Here is a 17,433-nt window from a genome sequence, read left to right on the forward strand (position 1 = left end):
GGATCAGCTGTTAAAGCCTGCAAGACAGACAGCTGGAATTTTAACAGAGATGTAAAAATTTTTATTGAGGTAGCATTCAAGTAACATAAAATGAACTGTTTTAACATGAACAAGTAAGTGGCATGTCATACATTTACAGTCTTGTGTGATTATCACCTTTATCTAGTTCCTAAACATTTTTATTACTCCAACATAAAATCCTATACCCATTAAGCAGTTACTCCCCATACCTCCATAAACGGTTAAAGTCCCTTATAACCACCAATCTGTTTTCTGTTTCTATGGATATATCTATACTGGAAATTTCATATAAATGGATTCGTGTAGTATGTAACTTTTTTTCATTCCTGGAATAAATCCCACTTGGTAATAATGTAAAATATTTTAATATGATGTTGGGTTTGGTTTGGTAGTATTCTGCTGAGAATTTCTACATTATAAGGGATTGGATTATAGTTTTCTTTTCTGGTGATGTCTTTTTCTGGTTTGTTATGAAGATAATGCTGGCCTCCGAGAAGGAGGTGTGAAGTGTTTCCTCTTCTATTTTTTTTGGAAGAGTTTGAGAATATTCTTCTTGAAATGTTTGGCAATGAAACCATCTGCTCTTAAGCTTTTATTTGTTGGGAGTTTTTTTGATTGTTCAATCTCTTGACTTGTAGGTCTGTTCTGATTGTCCATTTCTCCTTGAGTCATTTTTGGTAATTAACATATTTCCAAGAATTTGTCCATTTAATTTAGGTTGTCTACTTTTTTTGGTATATAGTTGTTCATAGTATTTTCTCGTAATTCCTTTTATTTGTGTGAGGTTAGTAGTATTTATCTCCACTTTCATTTCTGATTTTAGTTATCTCTGTCTTCTTTTTCTTAGTCCAGCTAAAGGTCTGTTTAGTTGATCTTTTCATAGAACATACCTGTGGTTTCTTTGTTCTCCCCAGTAGTTTTTCTGTTCTCTATTTCTTTCACCTCTGTTCTAGCCTTTGTTTTTCTTTCCTAACCCTAACTGTTGGTTTAATTTACTCTTCTTTTGCTAGGTCCTGGAGGAGACTTAAGTTAATCATGTCGTTCATGTGTCCTGTGCTGTTACTCCTTTGTCTTCAATTGTTAGTTACTGAGAAAGTTCTTTTGTCTTACATTATTGGTTACCGAGAGAGATGTTTACAGATGTGCCATTGTGATTATGGCTATGTTCATTTCTTGTTTTAGTTATGTCAATTGTTACTTCATATTGATGCTATATTGTTAGGTACTAGTACATTGTTATACTAGTTAAGAATTGTTAACATATTTTTGGTGGATTGGCCCTTTTATAATGCCCTTCTCACCTTCTCATCTTAAAGTCTGTTTGTCTAATACTAGTAAAGCAACACTAGTATTTTTTTATGGTCAGTGTTTGCATAGGACAACTTTTTTCTTTTTGTTTTTATTTTCAACCTTTTTTGTATCTTTATATTTAAGTTATATCTCCACAAGACATTACCATTTTTGTTTCATGCAGTCAGTATTCATGATTTACCCAAAAGTTTTCTCTCTATTCTTTTGTATGTCTCTGCTTCCATCTGAAGGACTTTTTTTTTTTTTTTTTTTTTTTGAGACGGAGTCTCGCTCTGTCACCCAGGCTGGAGTGCAGTGGCCGGATCTCAGCTCACTGCAAGCTCCGCCTCCCGGGTTTATGCCATTCTCCTGCCTCAGCCTCCCGAGTAGCTGGGACTACAGGCGCCCGCCATGTCACCCGGCTATTTTTTTTTGTATTTTTTAGTAGAGACGGGGTTTCACTGTGTTAGCCAGGATGGTCTCGATCTCCTGACCTCGTGATCCGCCCATCTCAGCCTCCCAAAGTGCTGGGATTACAGGCTTGAGCCACCGCGCCCGGCCTGGACTTTTTAATAACATATAATTGGGTTTGTTTTTTTAAACGTTTGGAAAATCTTTATCTTTTTGAGTGTTTATCTGTTTGCATGAAATACAATAATTGACATATTTAAATTTAAATTTAGCATCTATTTGCATTATTTTTCTCTCTTTTTAGCTGTCTTTTTCTCTATTTTTTTGCTTTCTTTTGTTTTTAACTAAGGAATTTTATTATAAGTTTTCCATTCTGTTTATTTTTAATATTTTTCTACTATTGTTCTTTTAGTTGTTGCTCTAGTGATTGAAGCAGACATCCTTGACTTATTAAAGTCAATGTAAATTAGCATTTATATCATTTTATATGTGATAATACTTAGATTACTTAACTCCATTAACTCCCTCCCAACATTTAAGCTATTTTTGTTGTACATTTTACTTTTACATATTTTTTGAACCCCTCAAGACCTTACCATTCTATTTTTTTTTTTTTTTTTGAGATGGAGTCTCACTGTGTTGCCCAGGCTTGAGTGGAGCAGCCCAATCTCAGCTCACTGCAAGCTTCGCCTCCTGAGTTCAAGTGATTCTCCTCCCTTAGCCTCCCAAGTAGCTGGGATTACAGGTGCGCACCACCATGCCTGGCTAATTTTTTTGTATTTTTAGTGGAAACTGGGTTTCACCATGTTGGCCAGACTGGTCTTGAACTCTTGATCTCAGGTGATCTGCTCACCTTGGCCTCCCAGAGTGCTGGGGTTATAGGCATGAGCCACTGTGCCGAGCTAAAACCTTACCATTCTTGTTTCATACAGTCATTATTCATGATTTAACCACAAATTTTCTCTTCAATCTTTCCTATGTCTCTTCTTCCAGCTGAAGGATTTTTTAAAAACCAACAAGCTGGATGTAGTGGCTCACACCTATAATCCCAGCACTTTGGGAGTTCAAGGTAGGAGGATCACTTGAGTCCAGGAGTTCAAGACCAGCCTGGGCAACATGATGAGACCCTATCTCTGCAAAAAGCAAAAAAAAATTAACCGGGGATGGTGATGCACCAGTGCACTCCAGCCTGAGTGACAGAGTGAAACCCTGTCTCAAAAAACAAAAAATTTAAAAAAGATTAAAAACAAAATATAAACGCAATATCATTATCACTCCTAATACAATTAATAATGCATCTTAATGCATTTCCTGAAAATTCAAGCGTGGCTCATTTTCTCTGATAGTTTCCAAAAGAATGTGTTTTTGTTACTTTTTTTCTCAGAGTAATATCCAAACAAGATTCTCACATTGTACTTTGTTTATACTTCTTGTAATGTGATTGCTCCAATCCTGTTTCCCTTTCTTGTGTGCCACGTATTTGTGGAAGAAGGTGGGTTATTTGTCATTAGAATTTGCAACATCCCGAATTTGGCTGATTGAGTCCTTTTGGTATCTTTTAATATAGTCTATGTTTCTTTGTACTTCCTGTAAAATGGTAGTTACAACTAAAGGCTTGATTGACAATATATTCAGTTTTTGGCAAGAATACTTAATAATTGTTGCTGTACTGTTTCCTAATGCATCAATCAAGCGGCACACAACATCTGGTTGTTACGATTGATTAGTGGATTTTCTACATAAATAATCATGTTATCTCTAAACATAGACAGGTTTTATTTCTTTCTTCCAAATATGTTTTCCTTGTATTCCCCTGTCTTGTCTTACTGCATTGATAAGACTTCTAGTACCATGTTGAAAAGCAGTGGTGAGAGAAGACATCCTTGCTTTGTTCCTGATATTGGTGGGAAAGCTTCCAGGTTCTTGCCATTAAGTATGATGTTAGCTGTAGGTTTTTTGTAGATATCCTTATTAAGTTGAGAAAATTTTTCTCTCTTTCTAGTTTGCTGAGAGTTTTTATTATGAATGGGTGGTGAATGTTGTTTTATGCTTTTTGGCATCTATTGATATAATCATGTGATTTTCCTTCCTTATCTTGTTGATGTGATGGATTACATTAACTGATTTTCAAATGTTGGATCAGCCTTACCTATAGATGGGTTGCAGACAAACAACCCATTCTGTTTGCTTACATACCAATAGCAAATGGGTTTTCTAGGAGTATTGTCGTGGAGAATTGTGTGAAGCTCTGTTGCATAGTGCTGGTCTTGTCTTTTGTTTGATAAGCAAGATGTCTATAGTTAGACCCTTTGGGACATTTGTCACGTTAGGACCCCCTTCCCCTATGTTCTTGGGATATTCTGAACTTACCATTATGCTGCTTATCAGATTAACATTTCTGCATGACGTTTTTTTCCCCCATTACAAAATTTTTACTCATTTATTATAGAAATTTGGGGCAATACAGGAAAACATAAGAAACCCAAACGGGATAAATAAACACATTTTATGAAATTTTTAAAAGCAGGCAGAGATAAAGAGAGATTACTTTCAAAAGAGCAACAATAGGCCAGTACTTGATTGCACAACAGAAATGAAAGCACAAACCATTGAACTTCAAAGGGCTGAAATTTGCCAAGAGCTGCCAATCTAGAAGTCTGTTCCTGATGAAAATATTTTTCCAGAGTGAAGGAGAAAAAAAATGTTTTGAAGAAGACAAAATGCCTATTTAGTATAGGCAATAGGTTAAAAATCAATAAGATAAATGCATATATTAAGAAGTTAATTGGTACCAACAATGTTTTTTTTTTTTTTAAAAGAAAAGAGCAGTAAATTAAACATAGAGTAAGTACTTGGAAGGAAATAAAAAGAGCAGAAGTTAAGGAAATAAAAAACATTCATAAAATAGGATTATAAAAAAGCAAAAGTTGGTTATTCAAAAAATCTTACAAAACTGATGATTACATGGCAAGTTTAATAAAATGAGAGATGATACAAATAAGTAATGTTAGAAATGAAAATGAAACATCACCATAGATCCTATAGACATTAAAAAGATAGGAGGATATTTTGAATTACTTTATGCCAATTAATTTGGGAATTTAGATGAAATATACAAATTCCTAGAAAATGAAACTTAAGAAAATTAATACTAGATGAAATGATCTACATGGATTTATACTTCTTAAGTAAAGTGCTTTTTTATAAAACCTCGTCCAAAGGAAACTTCAGGCCCAGATGGTTTCACCATTGAATTATATCAGTTCTTGATGATACCAGTCATTAGGAGAACTAACACCAACCCTACACAGCTATTCCAGAGAGAAATAGTAGCTCTCTCCATCTCATTTTATTAGTTCAGAATAACCTTTTTTTTTTTTTTTTTTTTGAGATGGAATTTTACTCTTGTTGCCCAGGCTGGAGTGCAATGGCGTGTTCTTGGCCCACCATGACCTCCGCCTCCCAGGCTCAAGTAATTCTCGTGCCTCAGCCTCCCAAGTAGCTGGGACTATAGGCATGCACCACCATGCCTGGCTAATTTTGTATTTTTAGTAGAGACGGGGTTTCTCCATGTTGGTCAGGCTGGTCTCGAACTCCCAACCTCAGGTGATCCGCCTGCCTTGGCCTCCCAAAGTGCTGGGATTACAGGCATAAGCCACCGCATCTGGCCAGTTCAGAATAATCTTTATACTAAATTCTAAGAAGAATAAGACAAAAGTGATTTTTACTCAGAAACAGAAGCAACTATTTTAAAGAAAAGATCAACAAACTAAAGACAGCAGTCTATAAAACCATGAAAAATTGGCTTTATTCTAAGAATGCAAGTTTTGTTTAATATGTAAAAATCAACCTATTTATAATGTCATAATAAAAAGAAAGATGGTAGGATAAGCTTAATAGATGCATAAAAAGAATTTGACAGAAATCAATATCTATTTATGGTTAAAATCTTATAGCAAATGAAGATTAGAAGGAAACTTCCTAATCTGATAAAGATGTTTACCCTTAAAAGTCATACTTCATGAGCAAATGTTTAAAACCTTACTGTGCAGAATAAGACAAGCGTACCCACTGTCTTTATCACCACTTCCATTTAACATGGAATCAAAGTCCTGGCTAGTGCTAAAAGACAAGAAAAAGGGGAAAAAGAGAATTGGAAAGGAAGATGACATTTTTAGTAAATGAATATGCACATATACAATCCCTTCCAAAATTTGTAATTATTCACTTTAATAAATGTATTTTACAAGACTGCTATATACACGGTCAGCTTACAAAAATCAGTTATATTTCTGTATACCAGTTATTAAAATATCAGTTAAATGTTAGTTAAAAGAGGAAAAATAGAAAAGATACTACCATAACAAAGCATCACAAGTATATTACTTGTAGGAATAAATCTATGAAAGGAAATTTTTGACCTTTATATTGAAAACTACAAAATATTATTGAGAGAAATTTTAAAGGACCTAAATAAAGGTAATTATTTTGGCAGATTCAGGGTTGTAAAAGTATCATTTCTCCATACATCGGTTATATTTAGTTATGGTAGACACTAGCTACATGTGTCCATTGAGTACTTGAAACGTGGCTGCCCTGAATTGAGCCATGCCATGCGTTGGAATTCAAAGACTATACTTGATCTTAGCCAAAAGGCCGAGAAGCGATGGAATTCAAAGACTTAGTCTGGTAAAAAGAATGTCAGGTATCCCAATATTTAAATAGTGATTGCTTCTTGAGTTGATAATTTTGGAGATATGTTAAGTTAAAATACATTAAAAAAAATAATCTCACCTGTGAACTTATATTTTTATTGAACAACACTGGCTTATAGATTCAATGCCATATCAAGCAAAATCATATAAAGGGTTGTATATGTTTGTGGAAATTAATAAGCTGATTCTAAAGTGTACATGGATATGCAAAGGGCCAAGAAGAGCCAAGATACTCTTTCAGAAGGATGACATAAGAGAACGTGCCCCACTGTAGGGCGTTTCAATGTTGGCACCATTGACATCTTAGACTGGATAGTTCTTTTTAGGAAAAGGATTGGGGAGACCGTCCCATGCATTGTAGGATATTCAGCAGCAGCCTTGGCCTTTACCCACTAGATGTCAGTAGCAGCCCCCATTTGTGAAAACCAAAAAATTTTCTCAAGGTGTTGCTAATTGTCCCCTGCGGTGCGGAATCGCTCCTGGTTGAGAACCATCTCTATTGGATATCAAGTCTTAGTATAAAGCAACAGTAATTAAAAGTGAGATATTAAAACAATAAGAAACAGATCAGTGGAACAGAATAGAAAAAACCAGAAGCAGACCCTCACATGCATAGACAATGATTCTATCATATTTATTGCAGTGGACTATCCATATGTTAAATAAGTTTAACCTCGTAACACCACATGCAAAAGTCAGTTGTAGTGGATTTTTGACACAAATGTGAGGGGCAATATGATAAAACTTCTAGAAAAAAATGTAAGAGCTTTTCTTCATGCTCTTGATAGCATGGAATGATCCTTTAAAGAGACACAAGAAACCCTAATATGAAAGAAACGCTAATAAGAAAAGAAAGTGGAAATGTATGACAATTAGGAATTCTTATTGATCAGAAGACATTGTGAAAAAAAGGAAGCCGTAAAGTGGATGAAATTATTTCTAATACATTTGTAACAGAGCTTTTCTTTCCAGAAAATGCAAATAATTTATTGAAAATCAGTTGGAAAAAAGACAGATTTTCCAGTAGAGAAATGTTCACGACATTTGAACCAGTACTTCACAAAAACAGAGATACAGATGGCCAGAAAACATGAACTCAGCTTGCTTACATCACAGGCGGATGCAAGGCAAAATAATGCAATAGTGGTGAAAACTAGCAACGCTAAGTGTTGTTGAAGATAACCAACCAAAACTCTGGTACAATATGAATGAAAGTGTGGCAAAATGACTTTGGCAATCAGATTGCCAATATCTGCTAAGGTTGAATGTATTCAGATCCCATGACCCAGCATTTCCGTATTTAGGTAGATCCTAGAAAATGTGTGTTCTTGTGCATGAAGAGACAGGTACAGCCAGGCATGGTGGCTCATGCCTGTAATCCTAGCACTTTGGGAGGATTGCTTGAGCCCAAGAGTTTGAGAACAGCCTGGGCAACAAAGTGAGAGCCTGTCTCTACAAAAAAAAAAAAAAAGGCTAGGAGCAGCAACATGTGCCTGTAGTCTCAGCTACTCGGGAGGCTGAGACAAGAGGATCTCTTGAGTCTGGAAGGTTGAGGCTGCAGTGAGCTGTGCTTATGCCACTGCACTCCAGCCTGAGTGATGGACCGAGACCCTATCTCAAGCCAGGAAAAAAAAAAAAAAAAAAAAAAGGAGGTCGGGGAGAGAGAGATGAGTACAGTAGCGCTCAGGGCAGCAGTATTTTTTAAGAAACCCAAAGTAAGGGGTTAAAATCGTTCACTAGTAGCATATTCATACAATGTGGCCATAAAGATGTATCTATGGTTACACATAAGTACCACGCACTCTACTGGGCCACTAGAGTTCCAGTGACATAGAACAGCATGAATGAATCTCGCAAACATCAAATTCAGTGAAAGAAGCCAGACACAAAAGAATGTATGTCACAGTAGCATTTTATATAATTTCTTTAAACAGGCAAAACTAAACTCTGGCGTTCAAAGAGATAGCTGCGTTGTTTTACAATAGCTAAAACCTGGAAATAATCCAAATGTCTAGGGAATGATTGAATATCTTATTGTATATTCATGCAACCCAAGACTAGATAATGAAAATGAGCAACCCTAACCATGCAGCAACATGGGTGAATTTTTTTTCATGTGTTTATAGTGTGGAGTGATAGATGCCAGACATAGCATAATGTATGATTCCACTGACATAAATTCCGAACACAGGCAAAAACTAGACTATCATGTTAAAGTCAGAATATTAGGTATCAGTCAGGTAAAGGGAGTGGATAGTGACTGGGAGGAGTGGAATGGTGTCTGGGTGATGAGCATTTTGTGATAATCCCTGGAGTTATACATTTGTGTTTTGTGTACATTTCTCTTTGTGTGTTTCATTTCACAGTTTTAAAAGATTTAGCAAAGTGAGAGCCTGTTCTGGTTCCTACTGTTGCAGTGACAGGTGAGCTCCAAAACTGGGGCTTAGCATGGAAGGGTTTTTGGCTTCATCCAGGAAAGAATTGAAGGGCAAGCCCGTGGCATTAGATGGGAATCTTTTATTGAAGGGTATAGCTCCTTGCAGAGCAGGGCTAACTCATAGGTAGTACACCCAGAATGGGCATTGTATGGGCTCTTGGCAACTGTATTTATGTGCATATAAATGCACTTCAGTTACATGCAAATTAAGGGGCAGACCAATGCAAATAAAGGGGTGTGTTATTTAGAACTTTCTAGGAAATGGGCAGTAACTTCTGGGTTGTTGCATGGCATCTGTAAACTATCATGGCCCTGGTGGGAGTGTCTTATGCTAGTGAACAAGAAGGCTGTCTTGGGATCACCCTAGTGGCCATCTGCTGGTTCCTGCTGGTTTCTTCACTTCATCCTTTCTGGACCTGTTTTGGTCAGCAGGGTTGTAACCAGAAAACAAGTCCTGCCAGTCTCCTACCTCGCTACTGCTTGGGTTCACACCCCAGCTTTGCTGCTCTCCAGCTGTGTAACTTCAGGCAATTTACTTAACAGCTGTGAGCCTCACCTTCGTATGTGTAAAGTGAAGATAATAATCCAATCTATTTTGTGAGATTTGTTGTAAAGATTAGACAAATATTGGAATCTTTGCCAAGCTACAAAGTACTTTATAACAACAGCTGGCACATAGTACGGGCTGAGTAATTGCAAACTCCTGCTATTATTTTTATGGTTACTGTTGCCAGTTTATTTGTTCAGATGAATTGTAAACTCTCATTGGAATTACATTATATTTAGAAATCCATCATGGCTCTCCATGTAGATGAGTTTTTGTTTAGGTCTCTTAGAAAAGTTTATTTTATTCACTGTCCTGCATGCTATTTCATAATTTAATCATTAGGCATTTATATTTTATTTATATATATATATATATTTTTTTTTTTTTTTTTTTTGAGACAGGGTCTTGCTCTGTCACCCAGGCTGGAGTGCGTTGGTGTGATCATGGCTCACTGCAACCTCTGCCTTCCAAGCTCAAGCAATCTTCCTGCTTCAGCCATCCCCGGCTATTGTATTTTTTTGTAGTGATGGGGTCTCTTTATGTTGCCCAAGCTGGTCTCGAATTCCTGGCCTCAAGTAATCCTCCAATCTTGGCCTTCCAATGTGCTGGGATTACAGGCATGAACCACTGCGCCCAGCTGAATCACTAGCTGTTTTATAGATGCATTTTATCATTATAAGTAGAATATGGTTTCTCTTGAATTTTGTAATTGCTGATTGCTGGCATATAATAGCTAATACTTGATATGATACACTGCTGCCAAGCTTGGTTCTAGATTCCACGTGCTAAATGCTACATTCAGGCAGAAACTAAGAACAGAGAGGTAACGAGATCTAGTACATGGGTTGGGATTCATTCTGACCCCAGTGTGCATATTTAACTCACTACTGTGTGCTTGGAAAGCTGTTGGTTTTTATATTTTTATTTGGTAACTGGCCTAGTCTCATTTTTAGTTGATTCTCTTAGGTTTCCAAGAAGCCAGTTATATTATTTATAATTAATTATTTTTGTATATCCTCCAGTAATTCTTATCCTGGCCTTGTTGCTTTGATCATAACTTGTAGAAAGGTGTTTTTTAAGAAAGAGTAGAAATTCTTCTGTTAGTCCAGCTAAATAGAAATGCATTTATTTATTTATTTATTTATTTATTTATTTATTTATTTGAGACAGAGTCTCACTGTGTTGCCCAGGCTAGAGTGCAGTGGCACAATCTTGGCTCATTGCAATCTCCACCTCCTGGGTTCAAGCAGTTCTCTTGCCTCAGCCTCCCAGGTAGCTGGGATTACAGGTGCCTGCCACCATGCCCAGTTAATTTTTGTATTTTTTAGTAGAGATGAGGTTTCACCACGTTGGCCAGTCTGGCCTCGAACTCCTGACCTCAAGTGAGCCACCCACCTTGGCTTCCCAAAGTGCTGGGATTACAAGCGTGAGCCACTGCGCCCAGCCCCTCTGTTTATTTAGCCAGTAAGAATAGTGTTGACTATTGACTGGAGAATGTTGTGGATTTTTTTTTTTTAATGTTAAGGATGTGTTTTTTTAATTACTGAATTTACCAAGTGGCGTTTGATTTGCTCATTCTATTTTGTTTTAAAAGCAGGGATGGCTTTTAAACTATATCAAATACCTTTGGGTATCTATGAAGATGATTGTGTGGTTTTTCTGTGTTGAACTACTAGTATAATGAATTGTATTACTGTATAGCCTAATATTGAATTGGTTTTGCATTCCCGGAATGTTTAGCAGAATGCTGAATTTTACTTGCTGAAATTTCTATGACAGTTTTACATATGTACGTATGAGGGAGATTGGTCTGCAGTTTTCTACTATTTTTGTTAGCTTTTGGCACTGGAAGAATTATAAGCCTGTAGAGGGAATCTGGAAGATTTCTATCTTTCCTTGCATGATATACTGCATTTTAGAAGGAACTTTTGAGTACATATGAGTAAATATGCTTGGAAAACATGAATTTCTGGTGTGGCTGCCTAATATTCCTTATTAATGATCTCTTAGTTTTCTTCAATGAAGATTTCAAGTGTTTCTTCTTTTTTATAAATGTTAGAAGTTTTCAAACATAGACTAAAGTAATAAGATTGGTATCATTTTGTGCATCCCTTTCACTTTACTTATTATTATTTTTTTTTTCTTGAGTATTTTGAGCATTGCTACTTAAGGTGTGGTTTGAGGGTTGGTAGCCTGGATGTTACCTGGGCATTTGCTACAGATGCGTGTAATCATGTACATAGAACCACATACATCCCATCACCTTTGCCATAGTCTGTTGGTTATAGGCAAGTCAAAGGTCCTGCACCTACCCAAGGGGTGGGTCTCACTTTAGATTTTAAGCCATTCCTATTATTATTTTTGTTTGTTTATTTATTTATTTATTTTGAGACAGGGTCTTGCTCTGTCTCAGTGCAGTGGCTGTGATCTCAGCTCACTGCAACCTCCACCTCCCAGGCTCAAACGATTCTCCTGCCTCAGCCTCCCAAGTAGCTGGGATTACAGGTGCGTGTCGCCACGCTTGGCTCATTTTTGTATTTTTAGTAGAGATGATGTTTCACCATGTTGGCCAGACTGGTCTCAAACTCCTTACCTCAGGTGATCCCGCCACCTCGGCCTCCCAAAGTGCTGGGATTATAGGCATGAGCCACCATGCCCGGCCTTAAGCCATTATTAATAATGTTGTCGGCCGGGCATGGTGGCTCAAGCCTGTAATCCCAGCACTTTGGGAGGCCGAGACGGGTGGATCACGAGGTTGGGAGATCGAGACCATCCTGGCTAACACGGTGAAACCCCGTCTCTACTAAAAAATGCAAAAAAACTAGCAGGGTGAGGTGGCAGGCACCTGTAGTCCCAGCTACTCGGGAGGCTGAGGCAGGAGAATGGCGTGGACCTGGGAGGCGAAATTTGCAGTGAGCCAAGATCGGCCACTGCACTCCAGCCTGGGCTCCAGCGAGATTCCGACTAAAAAAAAAAAAAAAAAAAAAAGAAAATGTTGTCCTGAGATTTTTTAATGTCTTTGAATTTTTAATCATTCATTTTGGGTTCTAAAAGGGAGCTACAAAGTCAGGGTGTAAGCTTTTTAAAGGCTTTAATGCCTATTGTCTAATTACATTTTCAGAAATCTAGCTTGGCACAGTGGTGTGCGCCTGTAATCCCAGCCCTTTGGAAGCCTCAGGCATGAGCATCACTTAAGGCCAAGAGTTCGAGACCAGCCTGGATAACATAGCAAAACCCCGTCTCTAAAAAAATTTTTTTAAGCTTAGCCAGGCGTGATGACGTGTGCCTATAGTCCCAGCTACTTGGGAAGCTGAGGCAGGAGGATCACTTGAGTCCAGGAGATTGAGGCTGTGGTGACTTAAGATTGTACCACTGCACTCCAGCCTGGACCACAGAGTGAGACCCTGTCTCTAGAAAAATAAAGAAGAAAAGAAAGAAAGCCAGTCCCTCTTGTGGTTATATGGCACACAAATGGCAACATTGACAATCCATCCATGTGCCTTTTCTGCCAGTAAGAAATGCCAAGAGATCATTAAATAATGAGAGAGTAGGAAAGAAGACAACTTATTAACAATTCTTGTCACTAAAAACTTGGGTGATTATTACTTGAAGGCCTAGAGGATGTTTGAATTAATTTTTTATAGCCCAACACTGTTTGGTCAGTTTATCATTCCTTACTAAATGTCGTTCAGTGTGTCTGTGCCAAGAAACCTCTGGGTGCCTGGCATAGCCTTAAATGCTGTGGGGGAGAGAATATATATGTCAGTATCGCTTATGCCTTCCATAAGGTATGTTAGAATCATAGTGTTTTTGTTTCATCTTTCCTCAAAATACAGCTTCAGTTTGCAAAAGTTCATGATGAGTTTTGCCCATCCTGGGTTCTCTGGGTTGAAAAAGCTTGAGAAACCCTCTAGGTTAAGAGATGACATGTCCACCAAGATAACAACGAAGTTGGCTTTTCCTTTGTTTTAGCAACAACGAACTGTCTACAGACTGACGCTCGTGAAAGCATGGAACGTGGACGAGCTCCAGGCCTACGCGCAACTCGTGTTTCTGGGGAATCCTGACTTTATTGAAGTGAAGGTAAGCCCCTGCTCGCTCTGGTGGCTGTGGTGGAGTGACAAAGAATCATGGTGCTTCGTTGGCCATGGTGGAGTTAACACCTTGTAAAACTCTAGAGGTCCCAGGAATTTTATTGATGTATTCATTTCATGGTCGATATTCATCAAGAACCTGGCATTGTTCTAGGCCTTAGGGATAATAGCCGTCAAGAAGACCAAGCTCTTGCTCTTATAAAGCAAGTGTTTTAGTGGGAGGATGGACAGTCGACACAAAATGAGTCATTAAAAACCATGTAGTGACATGAATATGCTGAGAAATAAAATAGTGTGGTGGTGAGTAATTGGTTGGCTTTTACATAAACTTTTATTTCAGACATATATGGAAGTAGAGAGATTGGTCTAATGAACCCCCATCCACCCATCACTCATCTTCAAAAATGATCAACTCAGGATCCAGAGTTAATTATACCTTTACCCATTTTCTCTGCTCTTAGCCCAGATTATTTTAAAGCAAACCACCAAAATTAAATCATTTACCCACAATTATTTCAGCATATATTCCTAAAAGATATCTACTCTTATTTTATTTCATTTTTATATTATGTTATGTTATGTTTTTTTTTTAATTTTATTTATTTTGAGACAGGTACTTGCTCTGTCACCCAGACTGGAGTACAGTGCTGTGATCGTAGCTCACTGCAGCCTCCAACTCTTGGGCTCCAGCAGTCCTCCTGCCTCAGCCTCCTGAGTAGCTGGGACTAGAGGTGCACACCACTGTGCCTGGCTATTTTTTTATTTTTTTGTAAAGAGAAGGTCTCACTGTTTTGCCCACTCTGGTCTCAAACTCCTGGCCTCAAGCGACCCTCCTGCCTTGGCCTCTCAAAGTGCTGGGATTATAAGTGTTAGCCACTGTGCCCAGCTGATGTGTATTCTTTTGGAACAGTTATTCAGAGTGCTGAGCTCATACCTAAAAATTTTCAACTAAAAATTTTAATTTCCTCTTCCATGTTTTTTTTTTTTCCTCTTAGAAATCACTTTGCTGTAGAAAATGGATCATGCATCTTGGCTGATGCCCTTTGTTTATATTTTAGATTCTGTTGATTGCATGTTCCTGTGCTTCCTGTATTTCCTGTGGATTGGTGCCTATAGTTAGATCAAGAGAAGATTGATTGCATTCAGGAGTACGTGTGTGTGGATTTGTTTTATATTTCAGGAATATTTCACTGGTGGTCTTGTATACTCCAATCAGGAGTCACATAATGTCTGCTTGCCTCTCATATTTTTGCAAGTGTTTCTTTGGGATAGATTCCTATGAGTGTATTGCTGGGTCAAAGGGTAAATGCATGTATTATTTTACTAGATATGGTGGCTGACTGTTTTAGAGAAGCTTTTCTGAGATGATATTTTATTTTATTTATTTTATTTTATTTTATTTCATTTCATTTTATTTTCTTGTTTTTTGAGATGGAGTCTCGCTCTGTCACTCAGGCTGGAGTACAGTGGCAGGATCTTGGCTCACTGCAACCTCCACCTCCCGGGTTCAAGTGATTATCCTCCCTCAACCTCCCAAGTAGGTGGTGCTACAGCTGCCCACTACCACACCTGGCTAATTTTTCTATTTTTAGTAGAAACGGAGTTTCACCATGTTGGCCAGGCTGGTCTCGAACTCCTGACCTTGAGTGATGCAGCCACCTCAGCCTCCCAAAGTGTGAGATTACAGGGATTAGTGCTGAGATGACAGGGATTAGAGCTACCACGTTGGGCCTGAGATGACATTTTAAAAACTGATATGTAAGTGGTCAGCAGAAGCCTGGGCTAAGGGCATTCCAGGCAGGTGGTGCTAGTCCACGGAGGTCCTGTGCTATCCTAGTAGAGCAGCTGAGGTTGGCAGTGGCACAGGATGAATCAGAGCAGTGGGCCGAGGCAGCTTTTAGGAGGCCTTTCAAGCAAAGATAGGGGATTGGATTTTAAACTAAGTTTGATGGTAAGCTTTTTAAATATAGGTGCATTAGGAAAGGGCGTGAAGCTGGGGAGAGATGCAATCTGATTTGTGATTTTAAAAGATCACCCCACTGTTGCAGCATGGCTTGGTTATAGAGGGCAGTAGAGTAGGCAGAACAGTCACGAAGTGAGTGGTTAGTCCAAGCAAGAGATGGTTTGGGGAAGGTCAGTTGGACTAGGGCTGGAGAGCAGTGGGTGCATTTAGGATTCGTTTTGGAAGCAGAACAAATGAAACTTTTTGCTAGATTATAGATATGAGCTAAAAGAAAAAAGAATCAAGAATAGCACCTGGGTTTTTGGCTTAAGCCATTGCGTGGATGGTGAAACTGTTTGCTGAGATACAGGAAACCACGAGGGAGAAGGGGACATATTTGGGGAGAAATTTTGAGCTCCCTGTTGGCCACATTAAATTTGAGATATCTTTTAAATATCCGAGTAGGTTTAAATAGATCATAGGTTTTATAAGCTCAAAATTTCAGGGATAAGATAGGACTAGAAATAATGATTGGAAGTAATGGCTTTTTTGGGCAACTAAGAGTCCACAAGACAAGAGAAGTGATGAGAAAATGTACCCTGTCTGGGAAAGCCTGCTCTGCTCATTTCCGTTTATGGCTTTGAAACTGAATGCTCTCTGTGTCATATCAGAGGTTTTACAGCTGTCTTTTGGTGAGTTTAGCTTTTGGTGTTGCTCTAGAGGGGTGGGGAGGTGGGAACCGATGAAATACTCCTGTCTGAGTATGTAACATTTTATCTCTGGTCAGGCTGAAGACACTCTTTCAATTGCTCTTAATTTCAAAAGGCTACTCTTGGCAAGAGCTCTAATGATGCAAAGATACAAACTGCCCCTGAAAATATGTGTCAGTTTAAGCAAACCTTGCCAACATCAGAGATTAGTGGTGTTTCAATTTACGATTTAGCTATTAAAGAATGCTGCCTCAAATTATGTTGCAGTAAAACCTCTATTATAATAAAGCAGCTTGGCTGGCTCTCCCCTTTTTTCATTTCCCTCCTTTCTTCCCCCCCTGCCCCGCCTCTCCCCTCTCCTTTCTTACTTTTGTAGTCATGTTTTTCTATAAAGAACAGGTATTTTAAATCTGAAAAAAAAATCTGTCAGCATTATTTTTTAAAGAAAGACAGCTTTCTTTAAACAGTATAATTGTCTCGTGGATATTACTTGGTTCACCATACTATGGACATCATTAGGAAATAGATAAAGCCTTCTGTCTATAGCTGAGATGTGTTTTGTTTCGTTTTTCTGAGACAGTCTTGCTCAGTTGCCCAGGCTGGAGTACAGTGGTGCAATCGTGGCTCACGGCAGCCTACAGCTTCTGGGCTCAAATGATTCTCCCACCTCAGCCTCCCAAGTAGCTGGACAACAGACGCACACTACCCCGCCTGGCTAATTTAAAACATTTTTGTATTTATAGAAATGGGGTCTCACTGTGTTGCCCAGGCTGGTCTTGAACTCCTGGCCTCAAGCAGTCTTCCTATGTTAGCCTCCCAAAGTGCTGGGATTACAGACATGAGCCACTGCACCCAGCCTAGCTAAGATGCTATTAACAACAAAGTTTTCTTTCAAAATTTCCATTGTATTATTTTGTCCTTGCATTCAACAATATTTTTGAGTTCTCTCCATGTGATAGGCCTTGTTAGGCACTGGAGATGAAAAATCGTATATGTGTGTGCTATTTGGGAAATGAATGTTTTATTGAAGATAGGCAAAAATCTATAAAAGTAAAATGACCTACTCTGAGAGATTTTATAATTGAAAACTCTTGGAGAAATGTATAACCAAAATTAAATTTTTTTTTTTTTGAGACAGGGTCTAACTCTGTCTCCCAGGCTGGAGCACAGTGGCACAATCTCGGTTCACTGCAGCCTCTGCCTCCCACGTTCAAGCAATTCTCACGCCTCTGCCACCCAACTAGCTGGGATTACAGGTGTACACCA

The 17,433-nt window shown here is 38.3% G+C and overlaps 1 protein-coding gene across 3 annotated transcripts in view; it reads left to right on the forward strand.

Annotated features, from left to right (window-relative positions):
- LOC103246597 (S-adenosyl-L-methionine-dependent tRNA 4-demethylwyosine synthase TYW1) overlaps positions 1–17,433 on the forward strand; it is a 266,737-nt gene that overhangs the window by 183,242 nt on the left and 66,062 nt on the right. For all 3 annotated transcript variants that reach the window (XM_073012657.1, XM_037990534.2, XM_037990535.2), the window contains exon 14: positions 13,394–13,504. In XM_073012657.1, the coding sequence (XP_072868758.1) occupies positions 13,394–13,504 (111 nt within the window). The remainder of the gene's footprint in view (positions 1–13,393; positions 13,505–17,433) is intronic.

The sequence above is a fragment of the Chlorocebus sabaeus genome, chromosome 28 (genome assembly GCF_047675955.1).
Source record: "Chlorocebus sabaeus isolate Y175 chromosome 28, mChlSab1.0.hap1, whole genome shotgun sequence".
Lineage (NCBI taxonomy): Eukaryota > Metazoa > Chordata > Mammalia > Primates > Cercopithecidae > Chlorocebus > Chlorocebus sabaeus.